The sequence below is a fragment of the Lipotes vexillifer genome, unplaced genomic scaffold (genome assembly GCF_000442215.2).
Source record: "Lipotes vexillifer unplaced genomic scaffold, Lipotes_vexillifer_v1.1 scaffold515, whole genome shotgun sequence".
NCBI lineage: Eukaryota > Metazoa > Chordata > Mammalia > Artiodactyla > Lipotidae > Lipotes > Lipotes vexillifer.
Window position 1 is genome coordinate 521917 of NW_006772017.1, and position 22195 is coordinate 544111.

A 22195-nucleotide genomic window follows, 5' to 3' on the forward strand; every position below is an offset into this window, starting at 1 on the left:
TTCCCTACATTTATAAAATCTTGGTTTTGTGACTTGTATAGTGAAATGCCTAGATGATTTAATATTTGAAAGGGTCTATTTTAATATGTCATAATATGTATTTGTTAATTGATTGAATATATTTAAAGCCAATTACCTATGTGTGTAGTTACAGCAGCTGAAATTCTGATGGAAGATTTATGCTACTTAGGACAACTTTCAATGATTGTTAATTTTTACTCTGAAAGAGTCACAGATGTAGAAAACAAACTTATGCTTACCAAGGGGGAAAGAAGAGGGAGGGATAAGTTGGGAGACTGGGATTGACATATACATACTACTACATATAGAATATATGTAACTAGTAAGAACCTACTGTATAGTAGAGGGAACTCTACTCAATACTCTGTAATGACCTATATGGGAAAATAATCTAAACAAGGGTGGATATATGTATATGTATAACTGATTCACCTTGCTGTACAGCAGAAACTAACACACATTGTAAATCAACTATACTCCAATTAAAATTAATTAAAACAATAAAATTTAGAGAAAGTGCTAGAAAGGTGAAATATGAGTATATAAAAAGACTGTATCACCCATATGGTATTAAACCTAATCATTTTGATGTTATACATAAATTGTGATCACTGGAAGTAATTCCCAGAATTTCTGCAAAAGAGAAGTCACATTATGTCGAATTTAATTTACCAAAACAGGCACAAGAATAAATAGAAAACCTGAGTAGTCCTACATTTCCTGAGTAGTAAGGAAATTAAATAATTAAATCATTTTACAAAGAACATTCTAGATCCAGATAACTTCAGTGTTAAATTCTACCATCTAAGGAAAAAATAAAAACAAACTTAGAGAAACTCTCCTAGAGAATAGAAATCATTTTATGATCCCAGCATGACCTTGATCTCATCACATGACAAAGGCATTAGAAGTAAAAATGATAATTTAATGTAATTAGATTACATTAAAATGGAAAACTTCTGTTTAACATGAACAGTGATTCAAAAATCCTGAACAAAATCATAGCAAACCAAAGTCAGTGATATAAGCAGTAGGATAATGCATCATGTCTAACTTGGATTTTTTTCCTAGGAATGCAAGGTTGATTTAAATTTTGAAAATTAGTCAATATAATTAACCACATTAACAGAACAAAATAAAGCTCATACAACATTCTCAAAAGATGCAGAAACACAATTTTATAAAAATTTAACACAATTAATAATAAAAACTCTTGGAAAAATAGGAATAGAATGAAACTTCCATAATGTGACAAAAAATATCCACAAAAAACCTACAGCAAACACCATATTTAATGGTGAAATATTTAAAACTTTCCTTTTGAGATCAAGAATAAGATAAAGATAACCACTATCACTACTTCTATTTAGTTTTGTACTAGAACGCATAGACAATGTAATAAGGCAAGAAAAAGAAACAAAAAAAAAAGATTTGAAAGGTAGAAATGCTATTTTGTTGAGAACCTCTCTCCCCTACCAATGAACAAATAAACTATTATAATTAATGAGTGCATTTATCAGGGTTTAAACCCCCAAGTCAGTACCACCAAATCCATTATATCTCTATATACCAGCCACACACACACACGCAACCTTAAAAATACCATTTAAAATAGCATCAAACCATCAAATACCCAGAGGAAAAAATCTAACAAAATGTGTGCAGGATTGTTACACAGAGAAGTATAAACATTGTTGAGAGAAATGAAAGAAAACCTAAATCAGTGAAGGGATACACCATGTTTATGGATTGGAGACTAGATATTCTAAAAAGGCAGATTCTTCCTAAATTGATCTATATATTTAATTCAATTCTGATAAAATTTCATCATAAAGTGTTGTGGAAATTAAAAAGCTGCTTCTAGGGGCTTCCCTGGTGGCGCAGTGGTTGAGAGTCCGCCTGCTGATGCAGGGGACACGGGTTTGTGCCCCAGTCCAGGAAGATCCCACGTGCCGTGGAGTGGCTGGGCCCGTGAGCCATGGCCGCTGAGCCTGTGCGTCCGGAGCCTGTGCTCCGCAACGGGAGAGGCCACAACGGTGAGAGCCTCGCATACCGCAAAAAAAAAAAAAAGCTGCTTCTAAAGTACACATGGAGATGCACAGGGGTAAGAGTAGCCAAGATTATCTTGAGGAAAAAAAGCAAAATTCGAAGACTTATACTAAGAGATCTCAACATTTATTATAGGACTAGAATAATTATTAATGAATATTATTAGTGTTAATTGTTGCTGTTGTTGTTATTCTTCTTTTGACCATATTTAAAATTATCCTTTAGGAATCTCTTGATCTATATTCGAGACATAAAAGAGGAAAGAACACTTTCTGTTTCATGTCAGTTCTCTTTTGGTTTAATTTTTGTAAAGAACCTTTTCTTGCAATTATGAAATATATACATTTTGGAAAAGTGCGTAAAACATAAATGTATCCTTTTACAAATAGTGATCCTTGTCTACTCACACCTTCTTTCCTCCAAGAGGTAACCACTTTTATGGTAATCATTACCTTTCTTTCTTCTATAGTTTAAACACCTCAGTATGCCTCCCTAAAATAGTTTATTTTTGCCTAGTGTTGGACTTTAGATAATGAAATTATGGTAGCCAGCTTCCAGGATGGCCCCCAATTATCCTGGCTTCCTGGTGGTGTCTTCCTACATTGAATCAGGGATGGTCTGTGTGACCAACTTCTAAGGCTGTCGAAAAAGCTTATTGCAGGTTCTGCTTAATTCTCTCACATTATTCACTCTGTGGGAAGCATGAGGAAACTTAAGCAGTCCTGTGAAGAGGACCATGTAGATAGGAACTGAGTCCTCCTACCAGTAGCCAGCACTGACTTGCCAGCCCTGTGGCTGAACCACCTTAGAAGTAGATCCCCCAGCCTGAAGTCAAGCCTTCAGATTACTGTAGCCCCTAGAGACTTTTGATTGTAACCTCATGAGCAGTCCTGAGCCAGAATTGCTCCAAACCAGTCTCAAATATCTGATCCACAGAAACCATGAGCAGTAATAAATGATTTCTGTTGAATTAAAAAAAAGACAGTGAGATAATGACATAAAGATATACATATAAACCATTTCAATAGAATCCAGAAACAAATCTAAATTGATAATTTATGACAAATTTATTAGTCTAAATTGATAATTTATGACAAATGTATTAGTCAGCTTGCATTTCCATAATAAAATACCATAGCCTGGGTTGCTTAAATAACCAAAATTTATTTTCTCACAATCCTGAAGAATGGAAGTCCAAGATCAGAGTCATCAGGGTTGGTATCTGGTAAGAACTCTCTCTGTGAGTTGCAGGTGGTTGCCTTTTCCCTGTGTTCTTACATGGCAGAAAGAGATAGCAAGCTCTCTTGTGTCTCCTCTTATAAGGGCACTAATCCCATTAGACCAGGGTTCTACTCTCACAACCTCATCTAACCCTAATTAACTCTCAAATACCCCATCTCCAAATAGTATCACATTGGGAGTTAGAGCTTCAACTTGCATTTTGGAGGGACACATACATTCAGTCCATAAGAACAAAGGTGACAGTGTAGAGCAGTGAGGAAAGAATAGTCTTCTCAATAAATGTTCTTATGATAAAAAATGTATGTTGATTCTTTACACCATTCACAAAAATCAGTTCTAGATGGATTGTTGATCTAAAAGTGAGAGTTAGAACAATAGAGCTTGTAGAAGAAAGCCTCAGAGAATATATTTATGACCTTGAGTAGGCCAATACTGCTTAAATTATATACTACAAGCACTAACAGTAAAGAAAAAGGTTGATTAAATAGACTCTATTGAAGTTAAGAATTTCTGTTGATTAAAAGACATCTTTCAAAAAAATGAAATGGCAAATCACTGAGTGGGAGATATGTTTATAAAACACGTTCCACAAGACTCACATTCACAATATATAAAGAACCCCTAGAAATAAAAAAGAAAACATCCCACTGGCAAAATGAGCAAAAAATATAAACAGGCACTTCACTAAAGAAAATATCTGAGTGGCCCATAAACATATTAAAAGTTGTTCAACCTCATTAGTCATTAGGAAAATAAAATTTAAAATCACAGTGACACATAGCACAGGGAGATCAGCTTGGTGCTTTGTGACCACCTAGAGGAGTGGGATAGGGAGGGTGGGAGGGAGATGCAAGAGGGAGGAGATGTGGGGATATATGTGTATGTACAGCTGATTCACTTTGTTATAAAGCAGAAACTAACACACTATTGTAAAGTAATTACACTCCAATAAAGATGTTTAAAAAAAAAAAAAAGGAAACCCAAAGATCCTCCAGAAGAGCCCTCCAGTCCTTGTATTCTGCTCCACTTCAGTATTTACATGTATATGTTGTGATTTGAATACAGATATAATGAAGAAAAAAAATCACAGTGAGATACCAGTGCACAAACATTAGAATGGCTAAAATGAAAAAGACTGACAGTACCCAACGTTGAGAAGGACACAGACCAATTGGAACTCTCATGCATTGCTGCTGAGAGTGTAAATCAGTATAACCACTCTTGAAAGCTGATTGCCAGTATCTATTAATGCTGAACTAAACATATCCTATTATCCAATAATTCCATCCTAGATATATACTCAACATAAATGTCTGTCTCTCTCTCTCTCCATATATATATATATATATATATATATATATATATATATATATATATATCAAAAACATTTGGAAGAACCTTTATAGAAGCATTTATTTATAATAGTTAAAAACTGGAAACAGTTTAAATGCTCATCAACTGTAGTTAACATTGTCTCCTAGGGGTTCCTTGGATGGGCTTAGGTGGGTGAGTGTGGGCCTTGAAGTTGAATGTGAAATTGTGTGTATATTACATATGTATAATTCAGAGAAAAAAATCCTTGTCTCAAAAGATATTGAGTCCTTGACTTAAAGACCTAGGTTTCAAAATTTTTTTTAAAATTTAACTCATTCTTGTCTTTATTTCAGCAACTAAACCCTAGAATGTAATTTTAACATTTTTATCATATGTCTAGTCTGTGCATAGCTTTCTCACATGGAGTATTTAAAATCTCATCATTCCTTATTATTAAGGAATTATCATCTATTTACGTGAATTATATCATGGTGAAGCCTAAAAATTAAGTTACAGGCATGAGGCATAAATATCTCTCACAGTGGTCTACTTGAGAGCTGCTTTTGATACTGTGTAAAGTGGAAAGAAATGAAGGGGCACTGGGTGAGTGACAAAAGTAGGGTACACATTACTCTACACCAGTGGTTCTTATCAGGGGGTAAATTTGCCCCCCCCCCCCGGGACATTGGGCAATATCTGGAGATATTTTTGGTTGTCACAGCTGGGAGAGGGGGTGGTACTGGTGTGTAGTGAGTAGAGGCCAGGGATGCTGCTAAACCTCCTACAATGCACAGGACAGTCCCACACAAGGAGTTATCTGGCTGAAAATGTCCATAGTGCCATGGGTGAGAAACCAGGCTCTATAGTGATGACAACTCTGAGCATGGGACACCTCTTATGTGCCACCCCAGATGCTCTTGGCCCCATAGTGACTGCGAGAGTACTTTGACAGCTTAGGCGTGTGCATTCTGAAAGGACCTTGCCTCATGCTTATGGCATATGTCCCTAGCTTCTTGCTCTGGGACTTCCCTGATACGGCAGCATGAGTTTCATGTAAATCTTTTTGGCTGCATGCCCACAAATGCAAACCAGAAATATAGGGGAATTAACACACTAGGTCAATGGGGCATAGATGTGATGAATAAATTCTTTCTCCTTTTTGTCCCCTGGGTAAAGAGTTACGAAATGTATGTCACATACTCCAAAGATTGTTCTTTATGATTGAATACCAGTCTTCCTTAATAGTGGCCAACTTAGTATCACATCGTTACATTGGCTCTTCATCCTCCCCAGGTTCATTCCCCTTGTCCCCCCTGCTACTTCCTGGAATCACACGCCCAGTAAACCAGCTACATGCAAATCTTTGTCTCAGATTCTGTTTTCTAGGAAACTCAGCATAAAATACCATGTGTGTGGAGGTCCACACTGAAAGATCAGAAATTAATGGAAAATAATATAAAAAGTTAGAATTTTATAAACATTCATGTTTGTCCCTTTAAAGTGAAGCATAAATATATAATAAAGGATTAAAAAGAGGGTACCAGATTTTTGGTGGTGCAAATATTGGAGAGCTTAGAAAGTTTCACTTCTAAAATTGTCCCATCAGCCAAAGAATTTTCTAAGCCTGTTGTGGTAAGGGCAAGGGACAATAGTGGTGGCCATACAGGAGAAAAAAGGAAGGAAATTAAGTGAGGGGTTCAAGAAAAAAAAAGAAAGGAAAAAGATTACCCCTTGGCTGCCCTCCTTTAAATGGATCTTGTTATTTTGAGAGATTTAGAGTCCTAGATTTTTAGTTAGAAGGGACCTAGGAGATCATCTAGCTATATCTCCTCTTTTACAGGTGAGGAAAATGAGGCTGGAGAGAGTAAATGACCTTCTCAAGGTCACTGAGTTGCTTTCATGGCAGAAGTAGGGACACCATCTAAACATGGATTCTAAATCACACATCTCTGTGATCCATGAGGCAGCCTAGAACTTTTCTTGGCATTCTATAAACTCTTTTTGGGGGTATGACCTAGCTAGGATTTTAGAACACCCTGCCCCAGATCACCAAAGAGCTAAGATGCTAATAGGAAATAAGAGGAAATGTCAGCTGTACTTCCCTTTGCTTGTAGAGGGTGGATGTGTTTCTGGAATTAACTTAGACTTGACTGAACTGTTTGCAATTAATTATTTGAAGGTATAAAGTTTGGTTAAGAAAGAGGAGTGAAGTTGGTAACTCGTGTTATTCTAGGGACATTCCCAATGCTGACTTCTCAAAGTTCTTGTTAAATTGAGAAGGCTTAGTTCATGGACTTGGCCAAGGAGAGTGGAAATAACGATTGCATTCTGTTCTGGGGCTTTTCACTGGTGTTTCCCTCTAAGGCAACTTTGTTCTGAGTGGTTAGCAAAGATGGTGCCCTTGGCTTCCTCCCCCACCCCCTGTCCCCGCCCTGGACATCCAACCACCCAAGGTACATCTAGTAAGGATTCTGCTTTTTCTTCTCCTTATGCTGAGGCCCAAAGTCAGACATTTCATTCTAGTGAGTAAGACAGATATGGTCCCTGTCTTAACTAGCTCACAATCTGGTGGAGGAGACAAACATTAAAAAGAAATCGCAGTCGAGTGTGTTGATGATCAAGTCCAGGGTGCTTTGGGATCTGACCAGGTTCAGGGTCAGGAAAGGCTTCCATAGGAGGAGGTTTAAGATATGGAGGAGCAATAGGACTGAATTGGTCAAAGATTTTGAGGTTGTGATCAAGGGAGGAAGCAGCACATGGAAAGACTCAGAGGAGAGAGCCTCAAGGAAAGCAAAAGAAGCCACAGGCCCAAGAGTAGACAAGCTGTGAGACTGGCCTCGTCTTGGGAGCCATGGAGAGGCCATGCTGAGGAGTTCCAACTTCTGGAGGGCAGTGGATGCCACTGGAGGGTTCTGGGCAGGTGAGAGCAGTGATCAGACTTGTGTTTCACGATAATTCCTCACCTCTAGAGTGGAGGGAATGAGCTAGATGGGAGTGAAATGGGAGGCCACCTGTAGTACGGGTGAGAGGTGTTGGTGGCTTCACTGGAACGGACAGCAGTAAACTCCATGAGGACGGGTCTCGTATAACCTAGAGTAGCGCCTGGTACGCAATTAGACTGGGTAAATAGTAATTGAATGAATGAATGCAATATTATAAAAATATTTAGGAGGACCTGGTGATTAATCAGAATGTGGGAGGTGAAAGGGGCAGGGAAGATACCAGATTTCTGCTAGCAGGTAACTGCATGGATGCGTGGGCCAGGAACTGAGATGGGAAACACAGTGAAGGGACAGGTTAGGGGAAAGGTGTGTATGTAGCTTTGGACATGACAGGTTAAGATGCTGGGAGGCAGTTGGAAATAAACTGAGAAGTAACTGTGTTGATTTGGAAATCTTCATCATATGGTTGGTAGCTGGAGTCACAGGAGTGCGTAAATACTGTGGCCCAAGGGGACTATGCAGAGAGAAGAGAGGACTCTGAAAGGTTTCAGTGGGTGTGACCCTCCCCCTTTCCCATAGTGGGGCTGTTCTGGCACGTGATGTCCCATCACATTCCCAAGTAGGGATTGGCATGGGGCCCCTTCAGAGAGCCCCCCAGTTATTCATCATTCTCATTCAAGAAATCTAAATGAATATTTTAAGATGGGAAGGTGAAGAGGAGAGTATCTTATCTTTTGGACAGTGTTCCAGCAGGTTCATCTTGGTTCTTTTAACAAATTTAGCTGAGCGAAGTTCTCCCCATTCTTCAGTCTGCTGAAGGAGACTGAAGAGGAGGGGCTGATGAGGAGACAGTGGTGCTTGATGCGAAGGCTTTACCCTCCCCACATGTCCCTTTGACGCCCTGGTCTCTAGCCTGTCAGTTCCCCTCCCCTAGGATGGTAGGCCCAGCAGGTATGCTGCTTAGTAGAACTGCCTGGAATGCTGAGAGGTAGGACTTTGTGTGCTGGTCAGTCACAGTGGGGATGCTTATACCTGCTTTGTGGTCACCAAGAACACCTGGCTCCTGTGACACCCCCAGTGTGACAGAGCCCTGGGAGCAGGCCTGGTTTTCCCATGGTCCTTTTCTACTGCATGTTGGCATTTTATGCTAGGGGCAGCCATGGAAACCTCCTTGAGGATTGGGATGGTGTCTGTCTTGTTTGCCAGTGTATTTGCAGCCCCTAGTATAGTGCCTGGCACAAAGTAGAGTAAATAAATGAATCCTTTGTCTACAATTAAGGTTTCCCCTCTGGGGAGATTTGTCAACCACTGCGGGGCCCATTAAGTGTAATTAATGGGACAGCCAGATTTCAGAAGAGGAAATGAGCCCTTCAGATAAATAGTGGGTAATGGGTATACTTTTCCTGCGCTGAAGTCCTATGTAAAGCAGCTTGATCCTTTAGTCCTAATATGCTGCTATTTGTGTTTCTTTCGAGATGATGCCCCTCTATGCAGGGCAGTGGCTTGGAATTACTTTTCCAGCAGTGATGCATGTGCTCATGCACACTTTTTGACCTTGCTCCCTTGTCCCTAATCATGTGTATTTGTTGGCTAGATGCTGGGACTCAGTGTGTGGACTTTAGCCATGTAGGAGAGAAAGGTCCGGTGGAGAGGAAACCCATCATTGTCCCAGGGCACCTGAGATTGGACAGAGGGTCAAATCCAGGACTCAGGGATTGGGGACAAGAGTTTACTCAAGCTTTCTTTCCATTGCAACCAGCCAGTGAACATAAATTATCCAGTCTGTTAAGAGCAGTGTAACTCTCCCATTGCCTTATTATTGATTTCTGCCATTTTCTCTGTAGGACTTTACAGGAAAAGGGTTGCCTTCTCTATATATGATGGCTATAGCAGACACCGCAGGACTTAGTGGACCATGGGTGTCTTTGTTCAGTCTGGTGGTGTTTATTGAGGGCTGGTGGGTGTTGGTCAGCAAATCCAGCAGTGGCCACATGGCTGCTGGACTTGTCCTTCTGCCCAGTGCAGACAAAACTCCTGGCAATGGAGGATACAATTCTGGGCAACAGAGGAGAAACCTTTCTGATAATTAATGGCCCACATGGAAGTGCTCATGCTTCAGCACTAATGTAGGGTAGTAGAGCAGAACATCCCAGGGACACATCCTTAGAAATCCAGTCTTGTGGATTCTCTGAAAATACCTGTCCCTGGTCAAATTTGTGAAATACAGCCATTCTTATCTCCCTCTTGAAGATTTCTAATTACACATTGGTGGAGCCCAAAAGTCTTACAGTAAAGAACTTGTTTAGCCCAGTGTTTTCCATACATATTTGACTATGGAACTCTTTAAAAAAATAACACCCCTTTAAGTATCCCATTGTATTAGTGTTCTGTGGGGGGTGTATTTTGGGAAATGTTGCATAGAGGATTCTGGGTTTTCCTTACTCTTAAGTTCTATCCTCTTCCTTTCTTATTCCAGCTTCTTAGGGTGGGTACATAAGGAAGACAAACTCTCTATAATGAGTACTGAGACGTGGAGGTGAGATTGTCAAGGAGACTTATCAGAAGTCCCTACTCTGGCTAAGCAGTGAAAGTATTTAAGTTAATGTCAAGGAGCTGCAGACACATGTGCTTAGAAGTGTCTGTTAAAGAATCCAAGTTCAGTATGGTATTCAAGAGAAAATTACTATTTTGTGACTTTATGGGATCTGTCCTTTTATTAACTTCTTTGTTCGAATGTTGAGAAAATAAGTGAGGAAGGGACACTGGAAGTAAAGCAAATTCACTTTGAATTTGACTACAATTATCACAAAGAACTCTTGGGACTTTTCCCTCGTATGCTTTGACTAGAGACACAGGTAGAAGAATTCTCTGAATTTGGGTGAGTTACATTCTTTTTTGGTGATTGTTTAGGTCTTACTCTTAAATCTGTCCTTTCCTTTTCATTTCTACTGTTAGAAATGTTATTGTATGGGTTCAGAATTTCATCTCCTTTCCTCTGCATCCATCCATCCATCCATCCTTTTATTCATTCATTCAACATAGCTTAAGCATTGCTGTGTACTAGTCACTGAACACACAAAAGTGAATGAGTCATTGAGGCTGCTCTCATGTTGCTTTTTTCTAAGATGTGGAACAAGAGTCCAGTCTTCTGAATTCTTTTTTTTTTTTTTTTTGCGGTACGCGGGCCTCTCACTGTTGTGGCCTCTCCCGTTGCGGAGCACAGGCTCCGGACATGCAGGCTCAGCGGCCATGGCTCACGGGCCCAGCCGCTCCGCGGCATGTGGGATCTTCCCGGACCGGGGCACGAACCCGTGTCCCCTGCATCGGCAGGCAGGCGGACTCTCAACCACTGCGCCACCAGGGAAGCCCCCAGTCTTCTGAATTCTGATCCACCCTGCTGGGGTAACATTTCTCAGCCCATCTCTGCTCCTGTCATGTCCTGTGAGAAATGTTTGGGAGCTCCTCATTACCTGTGGAATGAAGACGAATCCCTCCCACCCCAGAGCAAGGTGATATTCAAGGGACTCCTCATGCAGGCCCCACCAGCCCCAGTCGAATTCCTACTTTTGTCTTCATGCAGTTGTAGTGGCTGAGCTGCTGCAGGGCTCCTCCCCATCCTTGAGTGTGTCTGCCACTTCCTGGCTCCTGCTGGTCCTCTGTCCTTTCCCTCCTTCTCTTGAACTTTCTCCCGCTCCAAATCCTTCAAGACCCAGCTCACAAGCTGTGCTCTCTAAGCTCGAAGAGGCTTCTGAACTCCTCTCTTATCACATTCTCCCTGTCAAATGATGGGTCACACACTTTTCTGCCTGTTTTCTTGAGAGGAGGGCCATGTCCTAGTCAACTCATCGTTCTTGACCAGTGACATAACAGAGGGACCTGCACCTGGATGTAAATGTTTAATTCATTTTGAAGTCACATCTTTTACAAATATGTGTGTGTATGTGACCTGTATATATATATATATATATATATATATATATATATATATATATATATATATATACACACACACACATATATATACACCCCATGTATATGTATCATATACATAAATAATTTAAAATCAGCTAGAAAACTTCCATTAGAAAATTGAAAATTAATTTTAAATTCCATCATTTTCCTGTCATTTTGTGTAATATGTGCTCATTCCTTTTACATACTGGAACCAAATTTTAGTTTATATATAGCAATTTAGATTTTATTTGGGGTTTAAGTACTACTCTATTTAGAGGGGTGTTGACTATTTAAAATCTTGAAATCACTTCAAATAATCCTATTTCCAAAAGAAAAATAGGGATAATTTTAGGTACTATAAAGAATCATAATTGTATGGAACCGCTATCATTTAACTGCATCTCTCCTTTTAATGAGAAATAAGTGCAATAAAACTGTATTAATTCAGACCCTATTCTTTGGCAATTTTTGATGGTTCAGTTACCAAGGTGGCAGACATTTTCAGTTGTTACTATGATATTTCTTAAAAGAGCAAACTTCTCAGGTGTGTAGAAAGATCCACCCATGTGTGGATAGTTGATGTGATAATTACAAAGAATTCCCATCTATTAATTACAGAATATCTGGCAGTACAGTGATATATTTGGCAACACCCTGTCAACTATTAATTCAAATTAAGTAATTTTAAAAAAGAATAAATGTAAGTGAAGCTTTTATTAAATCTAATGGCTTTATTCTTAAATAGCCTGAGTTATTGAAATTTAACCAATTACTGGGTTTTTCTTTGTATTCAGAGTTAGTGAGTCTACAGATGTCATCCATTGGTGGGGGATGTGATTGAAGAGACTGGCGCCTGCTCATTGGGCCTCTCCAGATTGCACACAGCTGACACCTACCCTTTTTTTTTTTTAACATCTTTCTTGGAGTATAATTGCTTTACCATGGTGTGTTAGTTTCTGCTGTGTAACAAAGTGAATCAGCTATACATATACATATATCGCCATATCTCCTCCCTCTTGCATCTCCCTCCCACCCTCCCTATCCCACTCCACTAGGTGGTCACAAAGCACCGATCTCATCTCCCTGTGTTATGCAGCTGCTTCCCACTAGCTATCTATTTTACATTTGGTAGTGTATATATGTCCATGCCACTCTCTCACTTTATCTCAGCTTACCCTTCCCCCTCCCTGTTTCCTCAAGTCCATTCTCTACATCTGCATCTTTATTCCTGTCCTGCTCCTAGGTTCTTCAGAACCTTTTTTTTTTTTTTTTACATTCCATATATATGTGTTAGCATACCGTATTTGTTTTTCTCTTCCTCACTTACTTCACTCTGTATGACAGACTCTAGGTCCATCCATCTCACTACAAATAACTCAATTTCGTTTGTTTTTATGGCTGAGTAATATTCCATTGTATATATGTGCCACCTCTTCTTTATCCATTCATCTGTAGATGGACACTTAGGTTGGTTCCATGTCCTGGCTATTGTAAATAGAGCTGCAATGAACATTGTGGTACAGGACTCTTTTTGAATTATGGTTTTCTCAGGGTATATGCTCAGTAGTGGGATTGCTGGGTTGTATGGTAGTCCTATTTTTAGTTTTTTAAGGAACCTCCATACTGTTCTCCATAGTGGCTGTATCAATTTACATTCCCACCAACAGTGCAAGAGGGTTCCCTTTTCTCCACACCCTCTCCAGCATTTATTGTTTGTAGATTTTTTGATGATGGCCATTCTGACTGGTGTGAGGTGATACCTCATGGTAGTTTTGATTTGCATTTCTCCAATAATTAGCGATGTTGAGCATCCTTTCATGTGTTTGTTGGCAATCTGTATATCTTCTTTGGAGAAATGTCTATTTAGGTCTTCTGCCCATTTTTGGATTGGGTTGTTTGTTTTTTTGCTGTTGAGCTGCATGAGCTGCGTGTAAATTTTGGAGATTAATCCTTTGTCAGTTTCTTCATTTGTAAATATTTTCTCCCATTCTGAGGGTTGTCTTTTGGTCTTGTTTATGTTTTCCTTTGCTGTGACACCTACCCTTTTCTTATGGCTCTAATTGCCAGTAATTCTAAGAAAGGCTCATTTACATGAAGAATGTGCCTACTTTCTCTGGATTGATCCTCACCACAGCTAGAGTTAGGGTGGGCATTACTATCCCTTAAGTGACTTGCCCACATCACACAACTAGAAGGGGCAGTATTAATACTTTCATCCGTTTCCTCTGTCTCCATCTCTCCATACTCCATCACAATGTCTTTCAAATAATAGTGACTTAGGTTCACAAAGGAGTATATATTTGTTACCTCATTTGCTTAACAAAAAGTCACCCCCTTGAGCTCTAATAAGTGGATCTGCCTGTTGCTTTTCTTTTCTAGAGATCCCTAGCGATATGCCATTCCTCCCACCTCCTTCAACTTCCACTGTGCTTTAAATTCACATCTAAAAGTCATTCTGGAAATATCTGACATTGTGCTACAGTATGATCAGGCAGTAGTTTTTCTGTCCACTCTGCCTTTGGCAGCCCTCAGCTTGCTCTACCTATATGCCCAGGGCTAGACATTAGCAAAGTAGTGACCAGAGGTTTCTTTTGTCCTAGCCTCTCCCATCTCTGCCCTCCTCTTTTCTCATTGGAGCCCTGTCCTTAGCCCTTCTCCTCACTCTCTGTGAAAACTTGTTCTTCAGAAAGAATCACTCATTTTAAAGCATAAATCACTATAGACAAATACCTATCGAGCCTTCTTGCTTTCAGGGAATTTGTGTTTTAATAGGATATAAGAAATATTTAGCCCAGGAAATTACTATCTAATGGTAGAATTAAATTTTTGTGAGCAGTTGAGGATACTTTTTGAAGCTAGGATATTCTTATTGGCATCTTTGAAGTTACACATGTAAGTGGTTCCCCACTTCACCCACATGGAAAGTCAGTCTTATGCATGTCCTGCTGTGACTGCCCTCCCTTACAAAAGAAAAAGCTGGGAAGAGTATTGCTTGCCTGTGAGTAGAATGACTGCTTCCTGAGATCCAGGTATATTGGTTCTGTCTCATCATTTAATGTTCAAGTGGCACTTGCTGGTGAAAGTTCAGACAGAATGTTTGCAGCAAATCCAAGTCTCATAGTCATAAAGAAGTAAAGGCTTGCACTGTGGGCCTTTAACTTGTTTTTTAAAAAATCAGTCAACAAATATCGATTAACACTTCAGCTGTCTCCTCAAAGACTTTTTGACCTTTTGGATTCCATTTTCTTTGTCTATTAGTGTGTCATGGAGCAGTGTGCTGTGTAAGTAGCAGAGTCTGTGACACCTTTTAGTCCTTTTTGTGGAGGGACGTCTGTGTGGATGGTGTATAATCTCACCCATTTAGAAAGGCTGTGGTCTCTAAGGTGTAGTGGTCAAGAGCTTGGGCTCTAGAGTCAGATGCCCTGGGCTTCATCTTGGCTTTGGTTTGTATTGGCTGTGTGATTTGGAGCAAATCACTTAATCTCTAAACCTCACTTTCCCCATCTGCACAATGGGGATAATGTTAGTGCCTGCCTGCGGGGTAGTGGCTGTGATTAAGACTAAGTGGTGGATTTAAAGAATTTAGCACTGTGCCTGGCACCTATTAAATAGTAAATAATGGCTAACTATCATTACTTTCCTTTTGACTCAGTGGTCCAGATTTTCTCTGGGTCTCCCTTATGTTTATTTCTGGAACACAGGGAATTGTACAAAAGCTTCTATAGGACTCTTAAGTTAGAGTCTCTATAGAGACTTTTAAATCAGACTGCCTTAAAGTTTTTGGAATTCAATTATTCCAAGAAGGGCTGCAAAGAAAGCAAACTTTACTCCTAGTTTTTTGCCTGCCTTTCAGGCCATGTCTTTATTCTGTTCTTAAATATAGCTTCTTCAACAAATAGATTGATAGAGTGTTACCTTTGCTTTCATCTCATGGCGTGGAGAACACACAGGAATCACTTCAGATTGTCTTGCAGCTTGTCTCATATAATTCAAGTCTTGAAATGATTATCTGGACATGTGCATTCTAGGAACTGTTGGAAGAGAGAAACATCACCAGCAGATACTTTCAGACGTTTTTCCTCAGTCTTGGATTCCCGTGAAAGTTACAGAGGGGTGGTAAATCTACAGTTTAATCACTTGGGGTTCGTTAAGGCCCACCTGATTTTATTTGGGCTCTGGTCAGGTAAGCTAGTATGCATGTTCATAGCCAATTAAAATGCCCCTAGAATGGCCATGCTTATTTATTTTATTATTTTTTTTTTTTGCGGTACGCAGGCCTCTCACTGTTGTGGCCTCTCCCGTTGCGGAGCACAGGCTCTGGACGCGCAGGCTCAGCGGCCATGGCTCACGGGCCCAGCCGCTCCGCGGCATGTGGGATCTTCCCAGACCGGGGCATGAACCTGTGTCCCCTGCATCGGCAGGCGGACTCTCAACTACTGCGCCACCAGGGAAGCCTGGCCATCCTTATTTTTAAGTCACCAGATAAAGCAGTCTCTCAAACAGCTTCAGCAAGGCATTCCACAAATGCTTGACTTCATACTTCTCTGCACTATGATAAATAAATACAATTTTGATTTTATCGCAGAGTAATTAATCTAAATTTCTCCTTCTGGGGTGTAAAGTAGAATAATGTTCTATAGCTCTTTGAACATTAGATTGGAAAGAAAATGCCCTAAATATTTTGCTTAATTAAATCCAAAAGAGGTGGTACAAACTTTTCATGATTAAGTGAAACATGCATATTTTGACTGATGCATATTTATATGATATTATCATATGAAAAATTTATTATGTTATATAAACTATTCACTTTGGGAATGTGATTTAATGCTGTAAGCATTTTGCATTTGTTGCTGCATTGTTCATTATGAAAAATACACAGGCTAATAATGGCTGGAAGGAAAGATCTGTTACGTGAATTTTCTTTGAGGTAATCTCATCTCTAATGGCTGGGACCTTTTGCCTAAATATAAGAAATCAGGGTTTTCCCTAGTTTGAAGAAATATTTTTTAAATAAAAAAGTTTTGAAAGCAGATAAGGTTCAAAAAGCTAAAGGGCTGGGCCCTTTATTTTGCTAATATACAGCATGCACACAATTCCTGGGTTTCAGATTAAAAAAAAAAAAAAAGATGCGGTTGTTGAAATGAACCTATCCCCTTGGCTTTAAGCACTTAAGAAGAGCTCACTTTTCTAGGGGTGCAGTCATATTGTTTAAGATGGGGCACCATCTCATGTCTGGTGGCAGAATTTTGAGCTAAGTTTTAGCTGACAGAATTAATTTTAATAATCACAGTTCTTTCTTAATTTCTTAAATATATTAATAAAAATGACTTTTATAAGACTAGAATATCTGAGATATCTGAAAATGTTTTCTTGAACTTTTGGAATAATCCCTTTATCAGACGCTTCTTTGGAGCATTAGCTATTGATAGCAGTTTGGTGACAGAAAAGGAGGTATCTGATGGAAGTTTTCTAAAGGGTTTGCCTTTATGAAACAGAATTTTATGAAAAAAGGATGGGGATACTGAATTATTTAACAAGGCAGATCCTAACCACCATCCTAAGAGTTTTCCAACTGCCAGATACAAAAGTACGCAATTTCTTTTGTCTCATCTTCCCGTTTTGTTACTTTGTAGTACAAATGATTTATAAAAATAACCTGCTTTAAAATTCTACTTTTGTTTATTTGTTATCTCTGTTGTAAGAAACTATCCTTGCCTCCCCTTAAAAAAAGACAAGTTAGGTCTGTGTGGTGATGATGGAGTAAAGCGTGAGAAAGACCCCTGAGTGGCCTTTTTGCCCCAGGCATCATTCCTTCAGGCCAGGCCAGAGCTCAGGCCCGCTGCCCAGTCTTCTTACAGCTTTGCTCTCCACCCTCTGTCATCTCAGTTTTAGTCTATGATAGTTAAAGATCTAGGACTAAAACACTTACATTTTTTCCCCCCAAAGCAGACTATTGAAAGGAAGAAACCGAAAGGGGAAACCTAATGCATGTTCTAAAGTGGATCCTTGGGAAGTGGGGTCTCCTCGTTGAATTCTGTGGCCAAATAATTTCCCCCATAAAATCTTTTTTTCCTTACAGATTTCACCAGAATCAAGCTTATTGCCAACGGATCATTTGTGAGAGTTCTGCTGTATCATATTCTTTTTCAGGAATTTAAGATTTTAAAGCAGCTAATGGATTGGGAAAATAGAAACTATTAGTGCTAGTTAGTTTAGTAATGATAGATGATTATTTTCTAAATATAGTCTTTCTAATTTAATTTTTAAAACTCCTCCATACTCTAAGGTAAATTATAGAGTCTTGTTAATTTTTCATACCATGTAAAATGTCTGTATGTAGACAGATGCCATATTAGAAATCATACAAAATATAAATAAATCTTTTTTTGAATAGAATAAATTATTAAACACAGTCATTGTATGACATTTGAATTCATGTTATGACTCCATTTAAAGAAAGTTATTTTATCAAAAATGTTTGATTAACATCAAAGGTTGCCTTTTACACTGTCTCATTTGATAATTAACAATAAATTACAACATGTAATTTGTGAAATAAAAATGATCATTAAAATGACAACACTTATTCCATTAAGGTAAATAAAATGCTTTACATAGTTCTGAGTGATGACACTCAGGGGGAAAAAATGCCGTTATCACTGCACTACAAATTAGTTTGCTTCTAATTTTGCAGGCTGATGACCGCACTGCCTCAAACCAAATCTTTTCCCTGGAAATGGAATGATTGCATGACAGACTCTATGAACCATGAATATGTCAACAACTCATGGACCAGGCCTTGCTTAGCAATTAGTCTTTGGGGGATTTTATTCAGAAATCAGACAACAGTATACCAGAGCTTGTTGGGGATTTTATGATTACCAGTCATGTCTGGAGCATGAGTCTGGGTTAGTACAAAAAAAATTGATAAAGGAGGAAGAGATGCGCCTAATAGTGGCAATCAGTCATACATACACACACACACACAGTCAATGGGGAAGACTGAGAAAATGTAAGATATAGTGAAAGCCCCTAGGAGGCAGCAAGAAAATATTTCTTAGACTTCTACTTGTAGTCTCTCCTACAGTCACTCCCTGTAAAGAGACCACTGTTTCCCAGACTTCAGTCATTTGAATATCACCATCACATTTTTGTTACAGCGTCTTACCACCTGCACTATGATTTCCTCAATATATTTTATTAACTGACTCACTTTAAAAGGCTTTCTTTGTTTTAAGCAGTAATATTTGTGATATCCTGGGCTTGTTGTGCTAGTAAATTTTGTTTTCTTCTCTTACAAAGGAAAAGAAATACAGTAGTATAAATATTGAAAATATCTGCATACCACCTAACATTATTCTGAGCATTCCCGTGACATGGGTGGCAGGTGCTACAGGAGCTACAAGGACCACCAGTCTGGCTGAGAATGATCTGGGCAGATGTGTGACCTCAGGCCTCATGGCTGACACCCCCATTACCATTCCTCCATCCAGGGACCACGAACCATATCACATGGAGGGGAATTTAAATCAGGCCTGCGCCTCCCCGAGGACAGCAGTGCGGGAAGGCTGTATCACAGCAGACTGTGTAAGCCAGGATGGTGCCTTTTCATCGTGAGAAGATGGCCACTCACATCTTTCCTTTCTTTGAGTAACAGTATCACTCGGGAACCATTATATTGCAGGAGTTAACAACACCCCCTTTCATGTAACAGTAATAGGGAACAGGTCAAGATTGAGCCTGGCTCCTGACTGTCCAGGTTCACATGAGGGCATCACATTTGTAGGTTAGCACTGGGCAACCCACCCAGTGTGAATCTTGTAGGCTGTCAGCAGTACCTTTGAAGAAATGGGTCTCTTTACAAGCTTCGTTAGTACTGAGCCTGGTTTAACCAGGCAGAATAAGCATTTGTACCGGGATACCAAGTGCTAGGAATCCTCATGGCTCTGCAGTCATGCTCTGGTTTTTAAATAAATTATGTCTTTTGGAAACTTAGGAGACAACCAAAAAAAAAAAAAAAAAAAAAAAAAAAAAAAAAAACTGAGTCTTCCCACCAAGAGCTGGCTATCTACTAAGTGGTCAGAAAGTGGTGAGGTACTGAAATTAAGATCAGACCTCATGTAGCTCTGTGAGGTTCAGGGTGTGTCTAAGTTTGAAGGGATGTTTGCTTCTGATATGAACATTTTTCTTATACTTTTATTATAGAAGATGATGTGTCAAATGTACAAATAATGTGTGCCTGGAAAGAAAGAAGAAAAAATCACTGAGTCTTCCCACCAAGAGCTGGCTATCTACTAAGTGGTCAGAAAGTGGTGAGGTACTGAAATTAAGATCAGACCTCATGTAGCTCTGTGAGGTTCAGGGTGTGTCTAAGTTTGAAGGGATGTTTGCTTCTGATATGAACATTTTTCTTATACTTTTATTATAGAAGATGATGTGTCAAATGTACAAATAATGTGTGCCTGGTGCCAGAAAGTGGGAATCAAGCGCTATTCCCTGAGTATGGGAAGTGAGGTGAAAAGCTTCTGCAGCGAGAAGTGCTTTGCGGCCTGCCGACGAGCCTACTTCAAGAGAAATAAGGTAAGAGCACCGTAGAGAGAGGCGGCCCACTCAGGCCTCACCACCCTGTGCGCATGCGCCTCTTAGCTTCTAGCCGAAATCACTGCGCACCCCGTACTTTTATTCTTTCTGTTTTGTCTGTTCTCTTTCTCTGTCATGCTTAACCTTCTGGAATAAGGAACCCTCTTCTAATGTGTAACCTGCTCTTCAGTTTCTCTTGTCTTGGTGTTTGAATTCTGAGAGGGTGAATGGATCTGATGAGGACATGGTGGTCGCAGCTGGTATCCTAAGTTACAGTGTCTCTCCAGCAGTAGAGTACTAGACTAGGGTCCATGAAAGATAAGTGGTAGAGATTTATCAAGGCTGAGAAACTAGCCACAGAAGCATGGCCAGAAAGCTTTAGTCCGCTCAGTTTTATACTTGTTCCCATTGCGAATATTGCTCTAGCTCTTTCCAAAATCTGATCCACAAATTCTAATCAAGAAAAATGTCAAGTCTTTCTTGACACTTTACATTAAAGTTGATTGATATTGAGAAAAGATGAAATAATGAATACATGAACCAACCTTGCTCACACAGCCAAGCGTTTGTGAGAATCATGGTGGATGAACACAGGAACAGCCATAGTTATGGTTTCTTTGTTTGTTTTGTTTTATTTTGTTTTAAGACATCTCAGATATAAAAATGTCCTTTTAGAATAGCATTAGCCACCATTGATGGGAAATGGAATGCATGATGTTTTTATAATCAACACACACATATACACACAGCTAATTTCTTAATCTTTTAAGAACCGCTATTGCATTTTGCCACCAATTACTGAAATAAATTGCTAGTTCTTGATTATTTTCCATTGATCTGTAAATCTTCCTTAATTCATAAAATCATCCACATTTTGCTAAGCATTTCCATTTCCATAATATAAGATCAAAATCTGTCCTTTGAAGCAAACAATTACTACTTTTTTAAAGTCTTATTTGTAATCCTGAAATGCTAATTTTGCACTCACTGCATTGCAAGAAGCACTGTTGCAGCAAATTATCTACTGCAAATTTGGGTCACATTATTCTGCCAAAAAACATAATGCCGAAAGAATTAGGCTGCAGAATTCAGCGGGGTGGAATTTTAGGAGCAGTCTCTAAGAATTAGGCTCATAATCTTCACTGGAACAGGGAGGCAAGTAAGGAAATTGTCTGGAATTCTTTTGGGACAGTCAACAGTTCACTTTCCCTTGGGAGGGTCTGGTGAAGCTTCAGAGGAGGGTAGTTAGAGCAATGCATGGGAGACACGTTTTGTTTTAATATAGGGGGATTAAAATGATCTCTGAGACCCTGGGGCTCCCATTTTTAATGCTGAGCACTGGGGTAACAATCACAAGAGTGGACCCAGTGCTTTCATCTTCAAAGCCTTACTTGCCACAACAAAATACTTTGCATTCCATCCCAAGAAGATGGCTAAAGAACAGGGGTTTTGTCTTTTTATGATTCTGAAGGGTTATGCGTCTGAATCTTGATGGACTGCCTGTAGTGAATAAAATCAAGCAGGATGAATTTGTCACAATCCCTGTGATACATGTTATACTTTGCATAGTGATCCAACTTTTTAAGCCTTTGATGAAAGGCACCTGATTCAATTTGAAAAAACAGTTCATAATAATATATATATGTATGATCTATATCATATATACAGTGTGTACATATTTGTAATTATAAAGTTTAAGGTCAAACTGAATTTAAACTTCCACAGCATACAGTTTTGAAAAATAGATAACTGGGAGCCAAGTTAGGAATTAGTATTTGGAATACTTATAGTAGGTAAAATCAGCAAGGGGAGAAAGACCATTACTTTTCACTTCCTGCAAGGAGTTATTGGGGTAGTTCTTTGAACATCCTGCAAAACCTGGGAGTCGCAGTGGCTTGAAGTTTAGCCAGTGACTTTGAGAGCTGATCCCAGCAGCCCATTAGTGTACATACAATACCTGTCTTCTCTGCAATCTTCATGCTTATTTATGTATTCCAAAGCTCTGCCACACTAGACATTCTCGTTTTTCAAATAGAGAAATAAACTGGTCACATCGCTTGCTGGATTCTTTTTTTTTTTTTTTTTTTTTT

At 39.3% G+C, this 22195-nt stretch overlaps 1 protein-coding gene across 1 annotated transcript in view; it reads left to right on the top strand.

The window, feature by feature from the left end:
* SOBP (sine oculis binding protein homolog) overlaps nucleotides 1-22195 on the top strand; it is a 161524-nt gene that overhangs the window by 23174 nt on the left and 116155 nt on the right. The window contains exon 4 of the mRNA XM_007447250.1: nucleotides 19954-20105. Within this exon, the coding sequence (XP_007447312.1) occupies nucleotides 19954-20105 (152 nt within the window). The remainder of the gene's footprint in view (nucleotides 1-19953; nucleotides 20106-22195) is intronic.